Consider the following 19,021-nt stretch of genomic DNA (forward strand, 5'->3'; position numbering starts at 1 on the left):
CAGTCGGCTCTCCTGACACATCTTCAACTGCACATGAGTCAATTCCCTTCCTGTTTGTTATTTGTCTACCATTATTTCTGTGATAAAGTCGTCCTGAATGTATTAAAAGCTACCAAAACGCAGAAACAGCGTGTGAAGGAGTGGTTTGATGAAAAATTAAAAAACAGTTCAGGAAGCAGCGACTGTCTGGCTTTCCTTATCTCAGAAACAAACATGAGCGCCATGGCAGCCGGATTTAAGTGGATGGATTTTCTATTAGAAAGGAGAACAGAAACTAATCTAATTTCATGTCCATTTTGGAGAAAGTGAATTAGATTGTTCAGTCATAACTGAGGCGCCACATCCAACAGAAGAGAAAATATTAAGCTCCCAAAACGTGAGCATGTCAGAATTTAGGTACATTTTTTAATCAATATTTAGCTTTAGTTTTCTAAAAAACATACTGGTATAGAGATTTTATCATAAGTACTCCAGTTTATTTTTCAAGATGGACGCCATCTGTGAGTCTTTTAAAGATAGATAAGATAAGATAAATCTTTATTGTCATTGTCACAAGGACAACGAAATTCATAGGGTGCCATCAGTCGGTGCACATGCCCAAAAACAAAAAATAACTGTCTCACAATTCACACACAACGCAAGAATCAACAAACAACTGGCAAAAAATAAATAAATAAAAACCAATTATTGACATTAAATATCACCCATTTTCATGACCTAGATGAACTTTGTTTCATCACGTTTTTAACTTTTTCCATCATATTTATACAACTTTAAATAATAAAATGTTTCAAAATCGTCAAAAAAATGGAGTCTCACACCAGCTCAGATGTGACAAACTGAGAGACAATCGTCTTAATGGTTAGCATTAGCCTCTGCTAACTTTTTAATGTGTTTAGCGGTTTAGCATTAGCGTGGCTAAGATTCTTGTTTAGCAAATTAGCGGTTAGTGAAGCTAACGTTTTGGCTAGCTGTGCTCACCACTGGTAAAATATAAAGCTGATTTTAGTGCCTAACACGAGAACAAAGTCATAACAAGAATGAAATTAGAATATTACAACAATAAATAACAATAAGATGAGAAGTTGCGATAATAGGAGAATAAAGTCATAATATTCCAAGAATAAAGTTGTACGACGTTAAAGATGTAGTATTACAAAAATAGTTGTTATAATACAAGAATAAAGGTATTTTTATTTTGGTCCTTAAAATACAAAACTTTCCCCTTAACTTTATATTTTGGTCCATCTGATGAAGCAGTTTTTATATATTAAATAATTGTTTTCATCAGTTACTCAGTACTTGAGTCGCCTTTTTACCAAATACATTTTTACTTTACTTGAGTGAAAATATGTTGAATCATTTTCATTCAATACAAAAATTTCCACTTAACTTTATATTTTTTTATATTTATATCTTTATATTTATATTTTGCTCCATCTGATTTTTCCATGTTAGATGATTGTTTTCATCAGTTAAATACTTTCTTACTTTTACTTGAGTAATTTCTTGGACAGATACTTTTTACTTTTGATTAAAAGTACGTTGGAGTTTTAGTTTCTCCTCACCATGTCTCGGTGCTCCAGGTTGGCGCCGCTCTCCAGCAGCTCCCTCACCACCTCCAGGTGTCCCTCCTTAGCGGCGGAGATCAGCGCCGTCCAGCAGTCCTGCACACAGCGCCGAGCCGTTACTTTGACGGAAACAGACCCGGACCCGGCTCAGGACCCAGCCAGGTGCCGATACCTACCAGCTGGTCGTACCAGGTGCTCATGGAAACCCGGTGCCGCATCGCGACTCAGAGTCAGACAGAAATGCAAACAGAGAAACGACCAGAACCTTCCTGTTCTCCTGTAGTAAGCCGGAGTGATCTGGTGTAATGGCAGGTCAGGAGACGGTGGGGTGTGTGTGTGTGTGTGTGTGTGTGTGTGAGGGAGAGAGTAAATGAATGAGCTGGAGTGTGAAGGGTGTCGGCTGGTGAACCGATGACTTCAGCTGTAATGAGAGGTCATGATGGCTCATAATAACTGACTGGTGACATCATCAAACATCAGAGCAGGTTGCTTTCCACTCGCCGCTACGCCATCGAAAGGTGTGTGTGTGTGATGTTTACCAGGTGTGTGTGTGATGTTCACCAGGTGTGTGTCGGGGTGTGTGTGTGTCTTCAGGTGTGTGTGTGTGATGCTCACCACGTCGTCCATGTCGACGGTGGCGCCCCTCCTGATCAGCTCCTGGACGATCTCCAGGCTGCCCAGCTCTGCTGCCACCATCAGTGGCGTCTGTCCGTTCTGCAAACAGAAATGCCGGGTTTTAACGCCGATACATGAAAAAAATAATTTAAATAAACACTGAAATCAAGTCCTGAATCCAAGCATATTCATGGAAAGTTTGGTGGAGGGATAAAGGTTCTGAAGTGGCATTCAGCTAATGAGTTCGGAGGATACTACACTCTGTTCCTGGTCTGGGCTCCTTTTGCATGAATTACTGCAACAATGCAGCATCGCATGGAAGAGATCAGTTCATATTTTCTCTATGTTTTATTTTAAAATTTATTTTTTATTTAATTTTTTAAATGACAATTTTATCAACTACTTATTCTCAGTAATTTAACTCAGAAATTTAAATGAACTTTCTGAGCTGAATTTAACTTGAAATTTGTCATTTGAAGAAACTGAAATTTATTTAATTGAAATTTCTCTCAATTTAAAAGCAAATGCAAATTTAATTTAAATTTAAAGACATTTTTGGAATTATTCAAATTTGAATAATTTAAATTCTCAAAAATTCTAAGAATTGTTTTAGAATCCTTTAAATTCTTGACACATTTAGAATTTAAAAGTGAATCTAAATTCTAAGGAACTCTTTGGGATCTAATTTGCTCCTGGTAATGTAGCGCCGGAGCAAACGCTGTTGCATTGGAACCCAAACGCGGAGAGGTCCGACCAGCGGTTCTGACTCACGTCGCTCCTGCAGTCCACGTCTCTGAACTTGTCCAGGTGAGTCTGGAGGGCGGCCAGGTTGTCCTCCTCCACGTAGCTGAACAGACTCTGGACCACCAGAGAGGTCATCTTCAGGGAGGTGGTGGTTTCCATGGCGACCGGCTAAACTCCTGAAACACAGAATTTGATCCAGGTGAAGCTAAAAGCGCCACAGGAGGAATTCTGTTACAGAACATATTTACAAACAAAGAAGGTTTTATTTACTTAAACGCAAAATGTTTAAATTTTTTTATGCTAATATGTTGTTCTTAAAGCAAATTGGCTTTTTGAGTCAATATACTCCAATAAAAGATTAATGGATTACCAAATTAGTTGACGATTATTTTAGTAATCGATTAATCTAATTAATCGATTCACCCCCGGCAAAAAAACTGTTGCTGAATCTTTCTTTATAGTTTTGGCAAAGTCAGAACTACAGTGCAGAAATATTCATACCTCTTAAACTTTCTCTCACGGCATCTCACATGAAGACTTTGATTGATTTTATTGGGATTTTCTTTGATAAACCAACACAAACCAGTGCAAAATCCAAACAGGCCTTTAGCCTGAGGATCTCTGCAGCTGGTTGCACCAAATTTATTTATTAAGTAGAGTCAGTATACAGGTGATTGCTACACAAAAAATCCCCCAAAAATACAGACAAAAGCGTGACAAAATGTGGATAAACTCATGAGGATATGAATACTTTTTCAAGAATCCACAGTAAAAACAATTAAAATACTTGAAACAAACATCATGACATGAAAACTTCTGTAAAAACAAAGCATAAATACCCATAAATCCCTCATTAGCGCTAGCAGTGCGCTAACAGGAGCTCGTTAGCTCTTCTGTTTGGTTGAGGCGGTCTGCTCGTTTAACGAAGCCCCATTAAAGAAAGCCAAACAAGCCAGAAGTCAAACAACAGACTCCAAACTTTGGTATTTAGATGCAGCCGGCGCAGCAGACCGTGTGCAGCCAGAAGTGGGTCGCTCTGAACTTTGTATTCAGGAAAGAAACAAAACTACAAGTGCTACAAAGCTGAGCAACAATTTACTGAGCAGACAGAGAAAAGTAGCAGCAGGATTATTACTGAAAAATAACAACACAAAGCTCGCTTCAGGGATTTCATCTGCAGCAGCTGAACCAGGAGAAGAAAAACAATCATCTAATCATTTATGGAGGCTTCAGTAGAAACTTTTCCTCCTTCCTGAAAAGAAAAGAAGCCCAGCTGCTTTCTACCCGAGCCAGGGGTGTCCAAAGTGGGGGCCGCGGCCCCATTTGTGGACTTTGGAAGGATCTTGGGCGGTCCTCAAAGTTCATGACTAGCTGAGTTTCGATTAATGTTTTTTAATGCTTATTTTTGAAGAATTGCATTAGAAAAGTACGGAACACTATAAAGGACAGTTTGTTTCTTTTGAGTTGAAAATGCAGCCAGTTCTATTTTGTAAACTTTTACAGTGACAGAAAATGTCAAGTTAATAAAGTAAAAACATGTTTATACACTCCTAACTGGTTCAAAAAACTGACTAAAAATTGATTGATTAACTTATGTTTAGTTTATGTTTGTTTGTGTAAGGCTGAGATGGGGCTGTGCATTAAACAGCCATTTATGAACCGTTCAGACTAACAACACAAAAAAGATACAATCAGAACTATCAGATGAGTTTATTACCCTTTGAAAATAACTCCAAAGTAGTTTTAAAAAGTTTGAATGCATTTTTTCCCTTCTTACGGAACGTTTCTGTTTACATCTTAGAATATATGGAGGCCCAAGTTTGACCTGCTTTGCTTTTGCATTTATAGAAAAAGATATAAAACTTTAGATATCTCACTAAGAAGATATGAACATTCATGGAAAAGCAGAAAGACTTTCAGTGTTCAAGATACCGCAGGAACTGACTAGTACATGACAGCAAGGAAACGCTAAAGAAAAAGTTCCTGCATGTCCCTTATGGGGCTCCGTAGAAAAAATAAAGGAAATGTCAAAATGTAAAATAATTGAATAATTGAAAATGTTTTTCTGATTGTTTGAGGTGATTTTTGAGTTTTCCAAAAAAGTACTTTATCATTACAACTTTTTCTCATGCAATTTTTGCCTGAATTTTGTTTAATTTTTTCTTCGCTGAACTCTAATGTTCTGTCGTAAGATACAGAATAATTTCTAACGTAGTGAAGTTTTACGTTATTACAGCCATGCGTAGCGTCAACTTCTGACGTAATCCATCTGGTCGGTTCGCTCCAAACCAGATGGAAACACAGCTAATTCGCTTTATTTCTTTTTGGTGAAATTTTAAAAGTTTTCTCAAAATTTGCATGATAATTTGATGGAAATCAGCGACTAAACAGCTGGAGCAGATACAAGTTAAAAAAAAATTTTATGGTACAATTTTCAGTGTTTCCTCAATGTTAACATCTTTTATCAAGCATGTCTTTTGCTTTTCATTTATTTTAACAACAAACAGGACCACAAACATCCAATATTTTTTTCTAAAAAAAATATTTAAAAAATTGCCACAGCGATTTAGTAAACTTGGGTAAGTAAAGCAAAAATGATCCATATTCTGTCCTTGTTACTGAAAAAACACACCAAAAAAAGCTAGAAAAATATTTTTACCTGAAAAGGTTTATAGGTCTTTTTTCTACAAAAATCATACTATTCTAATTTTTTGCACAGGAAATAAGAAAAAATTGAATGTTTTTTGCAATTTTAATAGTAAACATGAATAAAAACTTTGTGGCCCATCAGAAACAACTGAAAATCTCAACCAGCTGATAAAGTGCCTTCATCAAACACTTTTATGTATTTTTTTAATACATTCTATATGTTACAAACTCAGAAAAAGAAAAAAATTAGAAACAAAAAACTCAATCAAAATTCATTTTTATGTTTTAAATTGTTTTTAATTGCTTTTTAATTTTAATTTTAAGATTTCAGACATTGTGTCCCAAATACATTAATGAATCTGCTGTTCTGTGCTGTAGTTGGATCGATAAACGGCTCATTAATGATTCATAAAGTTCTGCCCATCCTCCATAATCAGACTCACTTCCTGCACAGAGAGCATCTGAATTAATGAGCCTCATTCTGAGGGTTTCACCAAACAACCAGCAGGATTTCCTGCTGTAATCCTGCTCAGGTTAACGCTCCCTCACACTCAGAGTCACATGGCCGCCGGTACAAAGGCCCCAGCAGTTCAGCCAAATTCAGAAACAGATCAATCCTTATCTGCAGAACAAACTGTTTTCTCTCCTTCTCCACTCAGCGATCACCTGCCAGCTGCTTTCCAGATCACAACGATGAGAATAAAATCAGGAAACAGAGAAAAGGCTTTGTTTACAGTGACGGCAGCCTGTTGACACGCCCTCCTCTTCCTCATCTCTCCCAGCACAATGGGTGGGTCACAATGCCAACTACAAACAAGCTTCTCAAACTATTGAACAAGATGAAATCTCAGATAATTACAGCTCTTACCTGTGTGGAGGAGTAAAGTTACCAGTTCAAGATCAAATCTGACTTCCTGCCCAGTTCAGCCAGCAGTGGCGGCTCACGCTCAGCATCCCCCGCTTTAAGTACCGGCTGAATATTAGATGAGGGGCTGGAGGCACGCCCAGCTCTTCCCGACACAATAGAGACTCCCGTCCTGTCCAAGAAAAGCTTCAAACTGCAGCTACTGACCATTTCAGCTAATCTGCCAATTGTTTTATCCCATTAATCGGACAGTAAAATTAGCACATTCTGCAGGTTTTCATTAAGCCTTTTATATGCAATATTAAAAATACGTCAAAGGATGCAAATACACAAATAATTAAATTCCTTTTTAAATAGTAAGACAGTTTAGTTTATGTCATTTAATAGAATACAAAAAGTAATAATAGTGCAGAGGAGGCAAAAGTTCAACTGTCTTCCCATAAAGCCTCCACTCAAACAGGACAGAAAAAAATATAATCCAAGAATAAAACCGACTGATCATACATTTAGGAATCATACAGAAAAAATAAACAAAAAAAACATCTACAAAGTATTGATGGAAAATTAAATAAAACGTGTATGAATGAAACATTTTATTGCCTAAAATGAAACAACGGCATTCGTTTAGTGAACACTTGATTTGTAGCAAAAGATCCATCTGCAGCTACAACAATGTGAGAAGCTCAACATTTTCTGTCTGATTTCACATCAGTACAGCGCAGAGCTGATCGGGTGATTTTAGATTTACCAACTGATAACCGGATCAGAAAATGTGCCTAATAGGAAATCTTATTTACAGGATTTGAACCGTGTGAAGCTAAAAATGGAGTTCAGGGTGGAAAATATTTACAGACAAAGAAGGTTGTACACCTTAAATGAACTATATTTTTTACAGTTGTGGGTTTATTACTGCTCCGACTGTGTTATTCTTTTAGAAAATTAGCATTTTTTTGAGTTTCTATACTCCAGTTAACAATTAACCGATTCCTAAAGTAGTTCACCATTATTTCAATAATCGATTAATCATGATTAATCGTTTCCACCATACTTTAAACCCCAGATGATTCAGATGAAACACGACTTTTAAATGATTCTAAATTCCTATTTAGAATATCAGAAATTTGGGTTTTTGGTCTTTCATTCATAATCAAACTTCTGTGTGAGCGGCAGAAGAAGAACGTGACGTCACAGACTGCTTTCATAATTTCAGAACTATAATTTTCAGCCGTTATTTACATCCAGATTTACCGCCTGGCTTCTTCTGGTGCACAATTATGACGTGTGTCTCAGGTCAACGACGTAAAAGTCGGATAAAATGCAGTATGACCGTTCAGACAGCAGACACGGTGAGAACTGTCGGATTTCGGTCCACATATGGAAATGGCACTGGTTGTACTTTTCTGGGTGAAAAGATCAGAACAGCAGATCAGACGATTGTAAAAAGTCAGACTTTAGTCCCATTCTGTGTGAACGTAGAAAAATGAGCTAAAACTTTGATTTGATTACATCACAGTCAACTGGAAATAAGACAACCTGAAGCTCACTAACTCAGCTACAAACAGATTTTAAAAAATGGAAAATGTTCTTGTTAAAGTATTACACATGACTTGAACTTTGAACTCGTATCTGGATTTGGTCTTAAGGGTCAAATAAGATTTTAAAACATTGACTTAGGGCATTTTTTCCCATCTGTGTTTCAAAGAGAACTGCATAGACGTGTATGATCTACATTCACATTTAATCTGATAGATTATTACAAAGCAGAATGAACTGGACACAAAATTATGCCATTGAATTATTTTTCCAAATGAAAACCTGGACAAATTTGAGCTGCTGTAAGTATTCAATCTTCCACCAGGACAATCATCCTAAACATACAAACAGAGATTTTATGGGATGGTTTAAACTAAGGCATATTAATGTGGAAGAATAGGAATGGCCCAGTCAAAGTAACAACCTAGATATGATGCGCTGTAAGGTGGTTGGAACAAGACAAAATGTGAACAAGGTCAATGGGTGTGAAAATATGTTGCAGGTTTTATCTGGAGTGTAAACAATATAACAAATCAGTATATATGAACAGAAAAAACTGAAATTGTGTCCAGTTCAGCTTAAGTATGGCCAGGCAACACTGGATAGGATCTCTAAATTTAACCAGTCAGCTCTTTATGGCAAGTCATGCGGGCATGAAACCGCTGAGGATTCAGTTCCTTGGTACATACCAATCTGCGGGTCAACTACAACCACAAACATGACCTTATTACATTTATTTAATTTAGTTTAGCTGTGATGAAACTGGTTACTTCAACAAGATATTAACACATAAACCGGCGCTGCTAAACTGACAAAAAGTCGGTGCAACGAGTTACCATCGTAACAGGAGGCTTAGAGATTATTATTAAACTTTATGCCGTGTTTCCAGACAACATTAGCCAGGGTTCCCTCTCTGACAGCGGCTCTGGAGCTCGTCAAACATCTGTCAGGCAGCCAACATACGGCTGCCCCTTTACAGCGGCTTAAAACGACCCAACGGCGAAGCGTTTTAAGAGGGGTGTTACAAACACAGTGGTTACCCCGTTGTTTCTGTAGCAGGAAGTAACGACTTAAACTAAAAGTGACAATAAAGTGGAGTAGAAGCTAGCTATCCAACAGGTTACAACTGTTTTCAATATTTAATGAGCTTTAAAAACAACTAAACTCACCAAACAATGGTTTTCTTACCTACACACGGATGCTCAGTTCCCGCCTTTTAAGTTATTCCTGCCGGTTGAATCCAGCTAAATGTTATTTTTTCTTAATCAAGACATGTTTGGGGAGACTAGAGTTAACTGTAACCTGCTACTGAACCACAAATGTGACGGAGGCTCCGCCTGGTTCCTCTTGCTTTGTTTACAGAGGCGGAACCTTCGGCTTTACACCGGAGCCCCCACCTCACGGGTTATGGCTGCCTTCGGTTTACCTCGGAACTCGGACCTGGGGATGACGTCACACCCGAGTTAACGGCGGTCAGTAGGAGAAAAAAATTTAGAAAGTAGGAGGAATTCCAAAATGGCCACGCCCCAGTAGCCATTGTTCGAAGTGAATTTTAAGACTTCTGGTCCAGGCTGAGAAAAAAATTATTTCAAGAATAAAGACATAATATTATGAGAATTAATTTATACAAGGATAAATACTTATGTTACGACAACAGAGGTGCAATTTTACCAGAAGAAAGTTGTGCCATTATAAGAAAAAGCTTTAAAAAAGCAAAGCATTTTCTGTTTCTGACAAGACTGCCTCATCATGACTGGATTTTCTTTTTTTTTTTTTGTAAAGTGCCTGGAGATATTTGTTGGGCATTAGTGCTATATTCCGGTAAATAAACTGAATTTGATTTAATTATTCTTCCTGGAAATTTCTCATTACCTCCTTTTCCAAATATATGACCTTATTTTGGAAATACAACTCAATTCTGGAATTATTACTTTTTTCCTCATATATTTTCAAATTTATTCTTGTATAACCTTTATCTTGCAATGACTTTATTTTTTAGCTTTGCTCTAGTGCTCCAACACATTATTTTTAATTTTTTCAGCTTAGAGCTGCAGACACTACATGTAGCATTATAACCACAGGCTATGAGCGGCTGTATTGGATCTCGAAGTTTGAGAAAACTTCTCAAACACAAACTTTCAAAATTTTAAAATGTCAAGTGTGAAGTTCAGCTGATTTTCTCTGAGTTCTACAAATAAAATGCCGTTATTTGCAGTTTTACATCTAAGAGAAGACATTTCTGCTAATATTTACATGTTTTTATTTTCATGTATTGTAAATAGCCTGTTTTTAATGTACATTTTGAACAAAAGATGGATGCATGTATAGTTAAAAACTGATATTTTTTCTCACTAGACAAAAAAAGGAAAACATTTCCACATCCAACAGGATTAGTGTTTAAAAATAATTTCTCTTTATTTCGCCACATCAGAATGTACTCCACTGTTATACAAATAGTTTGATAAATTTCCTTCTGACACAAAAATACCCATTATATTAGTCTGGCGCACACACACACACCTCTACACACACACTCTCTAAAACAAGATGCGCCGTTTCTGATTTGGCACTTTGGACGTATGGAGCCGTTTGCATTGATCTGCTGGTATATGTGGCTATGCAGTGCTGCAGCCGCTGCAGCCGCTGCGTTTGTAGCGACGGCGTCTCTCTCCTCCTGCCGGTGGGCCGCGCTACAGAACATGGGTTCCTTTGAAATCACAATCAACATTGACAGAACACAAGAATGGTAAACACACAGAGTTATGGCAGGAATATGGAAATGTTAGAGAAAAAAACCCCGCAAACAGATCCACACCGAAAGACTTCACTTCTGCTGCTTTGTTGCTTTTTAAATAATCTGTAACTTTAAAGAAGAATAACAGGAACCATCAGTTTCAATCTCTTTTATACTATTTTAACAGAAATACCTCCAGAAACAGAACCAACATCAGATCAGAAATCTGGAAGGTTTCAGATGAACGATGCAGCAAAAACAGCAAAAGGAAACAGTGTCTCATTGACCCTGCAGTAAAATGCACCCTGACCCGAACATTAGATGTTCACAATATAAAAATAAAACCATTCATGGCACCGGCTGGCTCTGGACTCCAGAGGTTACATCACGTTTTAATAAAACATGTCACATTTCCTCAGAGATTTATGCATTTAGCACGCCAACGCATTAATCCAATTAGACTGCGGTTAGATTTTTAAGATAAAAAGCTAAACACTTAATCAAAAAAGTGATGGAAATAACACAGCTAATCTATAATTTACTTTTTTTTTTTTACATTTTATCATGTTACATTTAGAAACTTTTTAATGGGATTTCCTTTGATGGAGCAACATAAAGCAGTGTATAACCGTAAAGTGGAATAAACTGCAAAACTGCCAAGACGTCATTTCTAAAAGTGTTAAACCAGACAAGGAGAGCATCCAATGAAGATCATGTGTTGGAATGGCCTAGTCAAAGTCCGAAACTAACTGCAATTGAGAATCTGGGGCATGACTTGAAGAACAGTTTGAGTTTATAGATGCTCAAGGCTGGTAAAGACACAACAAAAAATGAATTACTGACTCAGGTAAGCAGAATAATACAACGGAGGATTAGGAATAAAACAAACAAAAAAACAGGAGGTCATGTTATTAATTTAACTTAATCAAAATTAAAACACTTGTTTTTCTTTGATGTTAGAACGTTGCAACTTTGTGAGAAAAAAAGGATTATTTTCTGTGATTAAAGCCATAAAATGTCTGATTTTAGAACTAAACTAGAGGAGCAGGCCGTTTTTAATGGGTTCTAAGCCCGACCCAGAAAGCTAAGTGGTACATCTGGGCTCTTTGCCTGTGCAGCTCCACATTTTCCAGGTCCAGAGTCACCATGAACGCCTCGATCAGGATCCAGGAAACCAGACAGGAAGAAGCTGCAACATGACTGCATCGAATCTGGACCCAGAAGATGTTCCGATGCAGCGAACCCAGATCAAACCCTTAGCTTGTGGGCTTGGAACCTGTTAAAAACTGCCTGCTGGTCCAGTTCGCTTTTAAATGTGCAACTTTATGCCTTTAATCATGAAAAATGATCATTTCCCCCCTGGAAATGTACAACTTCATAACAAAAAGAGTTTTTTCTAGTAAATACAGAAAAATAATTGAGAAGTTTGTGATCTGCAATGACCCAATACATAATAAATAAAAAACTGATTAAATTTTTCCACTTCACAACTATGCACTACTTTGTGTTTATTTATCATATAAAAATCCAATTAAACCCACTTTAGTTTGAGGTTGTAACATTTCAAATATGTGAGAAAATGTGTTTGGAAAAAAACGGAAGCCTGTTGTGAGCAAATCAAAACTCCCTTTAACTGTTTCTCAAATAAACTCATGGATCCAAAACGCACAGAACAAACAGACAGGAATCCGGAACAGAAGACTCTATTCTCTCTGTCGTTTTAGAGACAAATCTTCCCAAAAAGAAAAAAAACACTAAGAATGTATTTCAAATAGCGTCGTCACAAACGGCTAAATATGAAACACACGACGTGAACTCTTCTCAAAAATAAAAAAAATGAAGAAATGAAACCATTCAAAGATCATAAGGCCTGTTCAAAATTGGCAGCTGATAATAAAGTTTTTCTTTCCAAATGACGAACTTCCTGTTCCAATGACAAAAACCCTCCACATACTTCCTGTCTGCCCTGAGGAACTCCACCCCATCCTGACGTCCTTACCTGTAGAGGGTTTAAGGCAGCACTAAAGTCACCAGATTACTTCCTGTTGGTCTTTAATCCACGTCAGCAGAGTGACGGCTGTCCTCCATGTTGCTACTAGTAGTTTTGTGTTTTTTTTCCTCAGAGTGTTTTTTTGGGTTCTTGGTTAGGTAATGGGACCCGACCCGGTCCAGGTGTAGCTTGTGACATGCCGGCGGTCTCATGTGGATTTGTCTTTCCGGTTGCAGTTGTTGTCTGTGCTGCTGTGGTCGCGCTGCTCGTCCTGTGCAGCGTCTTCCTTCGCTCTGGCCTGCCGGCGTCTCGATTTGACGGGCAGAACCAGAACCACGAGGAGACACAGGAGGTGCAAGCAAAAGTACCACGAGCTGCAAGGACAAAAAACTGCATCATAAATGGCATTTTAACAAAATCTCTAGACAATCACAGTTTGCCGACAGTTTTTGATTCCACAATTGTGCAAAAATGGTCAAAAACAAACATTGGGTTTAAGTGATGCTAACTCCCACCTGCAGGTGGCAGTATTTCTTACTCTGCTGCCTCTATCTTATTTGATGTCAAGTTATAGTCTGTGATTGAAGTAGCATGTAACAAAAATCAAGCTAATTTAGTTAAATGGAAGTAAATGACTGAAGTAACACCAGAGCAGTGGTGGAGACAGCTAACTATAAAGTTAGTTATGTTAACACTAAAGCGCAAATTATAAATTTGGTTCCGCTAATGCTAAACGGCTACAACCACACAGTATTTAGCAGGAGCTAATGCTAAAGCACTACGCCAACAGTATTAAGTGAAAGCTAATGCTAATGTGCTAACTTCAAATCAAATTATATTTGACATTGAAAGACTACAACCCTCAAACACCATTTTAATTTTGACAAAGTAGCTTTCTATGTTCTATATTGCCCTTAGATATTGTATTTATGTTTATATATTTCTTTCTACTGTGTTTTTTTATTTTGTTAATGTATGTTTCTTGGTTTAAATAAAGTTGTTGAAGGGAAAAAAGAGAGGAGGTGAGGAGAGGAAATGGAGCTGCTGTGTAAATAGACTTCAAAATAAAAGCATGAATACAAACATCTGAATACTTGAGGAATTCTTAACAGTCAATAAACAAAACTTTGAAATAGATGTCAAACTTTATCCAACTGAAAGTTTACAAAATAGGCAAATAAATCAGAATTTCAAAATTTATCTGGAAAAAAATATTTAGGGGAAGCTAAGTGAGCTAAATTAAATTATTAGCGGTTTAGCAGAGGTGTGCTCACCGCTGCACCATATCATGTATTTTGTTAGCATTTCTTTAAAGCACACTCAAAAACCTAAGTGTTTCATATATTGAATACATTTTATTCTTCCTGAAAAGGTTATAATAATGATTCCATTAACTCAGCCTATCAGTGGGAGCTGATGATGTTTTCTCAATTCTCTGTGAAACATTTCAACCATTTCATGAATTATGTGCCAAGGAGGAAGGCAAAGGTTAACCTGAGGAGTTGGCTCAAGGGTTAGCCTGCTTTCTTTACACCACCTGTCTGACAGCTAATCGCCAATGACCAGGTCTCTATGTCCCAGCACCGACTCGGCCCGTTTTATTTCCTCCCATTAATCTGTCTTGCAGCCTCCCAGCAGAGATCCAGATGATTAATTCCTCTCATTCCCAGCAGAGGTTAGCAGTTAAAATATAAACAACACGTACCTGTAGAACTTTAGCGAGGGTCCAACAGCGAGCAAGACGAACGGCACCACCGTGTAACAAATGGCAACCTGCGTACTAGCCCACGTGATGACATCATAGACGTGCTTGTGCGAGTCAGAGACCAAGAAGTACGGTCTGATGTTGTGCCGTACCTAAAGGAGAGGAACATATTTAAAACTTTAAATTGCATTCATTCAGTTCCTAGTAAACTACAGCAAACGAGCTAAACGACCCGGTTTGACAAATCCAAACATGTCTGCTCATTAAATGAGCGTCTCCCGTTTCTCCATCTGAGATCTCTCAGGCAGAAGACAGTAGGATCATTAACTTTATGCAGTAACTGGGTCAACCTTTTCTAGGTCAGAGGTGTCCAAACTTTTTGTACCAAAACAATACATAAAAATCCAGCAAATAAAGTAATCTGATGTTTTTATTTGTACAAAAGGGAAACTAAAAAAAGAAAACAGAAATAAAAACCAAGAAATTAAATTGATCAGATTTCTTTTGCAGGACAGGAGCGTTACTCATAGAGGATCCAAACTTAAAAATGGATTTTGCATGTTTGCCTTATTAAAAGAAAATAATTTATTTTACTAGGAACTACACAAGCAAAGTTTTAAAAAAACAACTAAAAACAAGGCCACATTTGTTCTTGGCATGTAAAATATTTTAGATCCAAAACTTATTTAAAAAATGTTAAAAGATTTCAGCAAAATAAATAGTTTGAAAACACTAGTTTAGTAAATTATTTTAAAGCAGACTTGGCTGAAAAAAAAGTCACTGCAGAGATTTGGACAAATAATTTTACGTGAAAAATGATCCGACTAACCCTGACTTTTATTCCGACAAAATTGTCGAGTCAAAAGTGTTCATGGGCCAAGAAAAGAGAAAAAACACCTAAAATTAAGCAAATACAACAGTGTGACATTTTTTAAAATAATTTTTTGTAGAAAAAGGTTGTTATTTATTTTAGATCCGAAACTTCAAAATAAATTTTGCATTTTTCCTGTGTTTAAAAAAAGAATCTTTTACTTTCCAAACAATAAACAAAACATACAATATTTTAAAAAGTTAAGATAATCTTTAGAGCCGTCCCAAAAATCGGAATAAAAGTCTTGTCATGTGAGCCAGGCGTTTGAAGGACTAAATATAAATGCACACCACACTTTTCAGATTTTTTTTCTTTTTCTTTCATTTCTTGGGGGGAAACTGCATCTTTTTCTTCCAGCGACCTGAATGTGGATTTGTGAAAATTTCAAGTAGCTTCTGGAAAACATTTGGTGCTAAAGGAGGAAAGTGAACTCACGGCGCGGGCGGCCATGGTCATCCCGATGCCGGTGACGAAGGTCAGGTAGTAGCCGGGGTAGACGCCGTGCCACATGGCCGACAGCAGGAAGGTGGCGGCCGTCGGGTTGACGGGGCAACGCTCGTAGCAAACTCTGAGGAAGACGACACGGTGCATTCAGGGCTCACAAAAAACTCAGGAAATATCAGCAGAAATAGCTAAGCTAATTAGCAAAGTTACAGTTTTACTCAAAGGTTTACAGGGATAAATCCATTTTAATTTAGAGATTTTAATAAAGGGAAATTATACAAAATTATACATACAGGCTCAAATAAAAACATACATTTAGAAATGAATTGAATATTAGTAGGAGTGTGTATATATTTTAGTCTATTTCAGATGTCAGCAACCCTTGTAATTTAAAAAGCCAACAAAAAAAAAACTAAATTAGAACAACAATTGTTACATGATATTTTGGAAAAAGATGGTGTGTTATTTTATAAAAATATTTATTATAGGATATTTTTGTGTCCTTTGAAATGAACCAGGTTCTTATTTCTACTTTTAGGTTTTAAAATAAAGAAAAATAAATCTTTTGGAAAGAGGGGATGGACTGATTTTCTTCTATTTTAATATTTGCAGAAAATTACAGGAAAAACATATTACAGATAGTTTTATTGTGATTCTGATGTGGACATTAAATATACCTGTTATTGTTATTATATTTTAATTTAAAACTTTATGTTGCTCTTCATTGCTTGAACTCTGTGCAGAATACAGAAAACCCCACAAAACAATCAAAACCTGTTCAAGAAATTAATTTAAGTTGTGTGTTGTAAAATCAAATCTCCCATCCAAAAAACCCCTAAAATGAATCATTAGAACAAGGAAATAAACACAATCCTCTGTTACCTTTTGAGCCACTGAGCTGTCTGCATGTTCCAGTTGTCTAGAAAGAGCTTGAAACTTGTGGCAAACTGAAAGGAAACAATAAAACTTCAGGAATCAGATGGAAAATAAATCCAAAAGGTAAACGAACGACGACGCCGAACCTCGATATCCAGAATCCTGAGGTTGGAAATCAGATCCCAGCGCGGCGAGCCGTCTGCGTCGTAGCCGTTGAAGCCAAACCCGGCTGCGTTGTTGATGGCATCGGCTGCAGACAAATAAACAGATCCAGGAGATTCCTCATGAAATCCAACAGGGTGCAGTTCTCACATGAACACTAGATGGCAATGTTGCACTGGGAAATGGTTTTACATAAAAATACTTTTTAATTCTGGAGGTCGGGGACTTTATTGTGATAATTATATTTTTGAGTTGATGGCATAATAATGCAACAATACATTCTCAAAGATCAATAAACTTTAAATTCTAATGAGCATTTAACACAAGAACTGAAAGACATTTTAAATATCCAAAGTAAATCAGTAAAACAACCAAAACAACAAATAAAATTAATCATAAGCCTCTGTAAACAAATGTGTCCTTCAAAAGAAAGAGCAAAGCACCAGACTAAAGACTTTTATCAGTCAGTTTTGGTAGAAAGGGAGAAAAGAAAACAAAAGATAAATCTTGCAAATTGAAATTATTTACCTTGTTTTATATTACCATGCGATTAATTGATTTACTGCTTATTGCATCAGGACTAATTACACATAACACGTATTATCACTGTGAAAGTTTCAAGTTTTCTCACCTAGAGTCCACACAAAGTAGTATTTCGGCCTGAGAGCCAGCATGGCCAGGTAAAGGTAGACGACCTGCAGGTAGAACGGTGTGGTGTTGACGAAGTGCTCGTCTATGGCGTAGTCGACCGGGAGCAGCCGGTACAGCGACAGGTAGATGGTCAAAGAGATGGCGCAGGTGCACAGCTTGGACACCACGGCACGCTGGGAGGACATGGAAGGAAAAATAAAAACACATCGTTTATCTCATTATGAGCCGTTTTATTATGGATGAGGTGGAGGAAGTCTGAGGCTTCTCATTCACAGATTGGTTATTTCAGATGGGGACACCGTCGTTTCAAACGATTCTTGGATTTATGAAACAAAAACGTTCAGTTATTAGAAACAAACTTATTCACCTACAAACAGGACTTTTAATTTGAAACTTAAACATTTTAAACATGTAAAATGTTTAAGTTTTATCTCTTATTATTCCCTCATTAAAAACATACCTGGAGCATTTCTTTCATTTTAAGAAAAATCTCAACATTAAGAATGTTAGTCTTAAAGGGAACCTTTTGTGTAAAATTCACATTTTGCACTTTTCTGTGCAAAAATGTTGCACAAAAAATGGACGTTGTACGTCCATTTGTATAGGCCATAGATCTATGCTAACCAGTTCAATGAAAAACAATAGGCCACTTCTAAAGAACCAAACCAGTTATTAATAAAGTCTTCTTCCAAAAATAAAAAATGCAAACATGCATTCATCAAACAGTTGTTCCTGTAGAGATGCTCCATGAAATCAGGATGGAAACTGAAAAGACTGACTGATTTAAGGTGTGCGGATCTGGATCCGACCAGTACCTTTGGTGAAGGCTCAGCCTGCTTGGCCTTCCCGTTCTCTTTGCCGTTGGCGTTCTCCTGGTGCCGGCGCTGGTACGACGTCCCCTCCATGAAGGCCATATAGTCGTTGTAGGAGCAGGTGGGTCCTGCCAGGATGCCCATGAAGTTGCAGTTGTAGCTCAGGTACTCCAGCAAGCTGGGCATCCGGCTGAGCAGAACAGGAGACGCTCGTTATCAGGATGTGAAGTGACAGAAAGACACAAAATCTGAACTAATTCCACATAAAACTTCCTGTTTGCTGCAGGTTTTCTGCATCGCAGAGCGTTTCTGAACATCAATTTTAAAATGTCACCACAAATTCTTAAAGGGCCGGTATTATGCTAAATCAACTGTTTTCAGCTTTACATCAAGTTTTTCTCTTATCAGAAACAAACATGAAGTTTTGCTTTGATTCTTTCATGCATGTTTGAGAAATCCTTTAATCTCCATGGCAACCATTCAGCTGTGAAAAACACTTGGTAGGACCTAGCCCCGCCTTCGAGATGCAGCTCCTACCCAGAGCTGCATCTCGACACAGCAGCTCCTTCAGACTAGCCAGCAGCAATTAGCAAACACCTGGTGGATCTGCACAGCTGCCGAGCTCCTTATAGGAGCCACTTCTCTGGTAAAAACGTTGTTAAAGGGTTATTAGAGGAGCCATGTTGGGATGACTTCCTGAAGGCATAGTTTAAGAAAGAGCAGGAAGTTCTTAAAGAGACAGAGGCCCAATTTCAGGGTGTTAAATTACAAAGTCTAATTTATTTTAGTCATATTTGAT

The 19,021-nt window shown here is 37.4% G+C and overlaps 2 protein-coding genes across 8 annotated transcripts in view; both read right to left on the bottom strand.

Annotated features, from left to right (window-relative positions):
• The window catches only part of kidins220a (kinase D-interacting substrate 220a), a 55,671-nt gene extending 46,277 nt beyond the window's left edge, over positions 1-9,394 (bottom strand). For 3 of the 7 annotated variants that reach the window (XM_028000752.1, XM_028000751.1, XM_028000750.1), the window contains exons 1-4: positions 9,166-9,392; positions 2,958-3,106; positions 2,187-2,285; positions 1,569-1,667 (exon numbers count right to left, since the gene is read on the bottom strand). In XM_028000752.1, coding sequence (XP_027856553.1) covers positions 1,569-1,667; positions 2,187-2,285; positions 2,958-3,089 — 330 coding nt within the window. In that variant the 5' untranslated portion in view covers positions 3,090-3,106; positions 9,166-9,392. Of the gene's footprint in view, positions 1-1,568; positions 1,668-2,186; positions 2,286-2,957; positions 3,107-6,447; positions 6,537-9,146 lie in introns of those variants that run through there. The other 4 variants (XM_028000746.1, XM_028000749.1, XM_028000747.1 and 1 more) reach the window with 3 other exon arrangements.
• Positions 9,395-10,367: 973 nt separating this feature from the next.
• mboat2a (membrane bound O-acyltransferase domain containing 2a) overlaps positions 10,368-19,021 on the bottom strand; it is a 28,762-nt gene continuing 20,108 nt past the window's right edge. Inside the window, exons 7-13 of the mRNA XM_028000761.1 lie at positions 18,226-18,412; positions 17,391-17,583; positions 16,744-16,847; positions 16,604-16,668; positions 15,713-15,845; positions 14,407-14,558; positions 10,368-13,075 (exon numbers count right to left, since the gene is read on the bottom strand). Coding sequence (XP_027856562.1) covers positions 12,910-13,075; positions 14,407-14,558; positions 15,713-15,845; positions 16,604-16,668; positions 16,744-16,847; positions 17,391-17,583; positions 18,226-18,412 — 1,000 coding nt within the window. The 3' untranslated portion in view covers positions 10,368-12,909. The remainder of the gene's footprint in view (positions 13,076-14,406; positions 14,559-15,712; positions 15,846-16,603; positions 16,669-16,743; positions 16,848-17,390; positions 17,584-18,225; positions 18,413-19,021) is intronic.

The sequence above is a fragment of the Xiphophorus couchianus genome, chromosome 19, assembly GCF_001444195.1.
Source record: "Xiphophorus couchianus chromosome 19, X_couchianus-1.0, whole genome shotgun sequence".
NCBI lineage: Eukaryota > Metazoa > Chordata > Actinopteri > Cyprinodontiformes > Poeciliidae > Xiphophorus > Xiphophorus couchianus.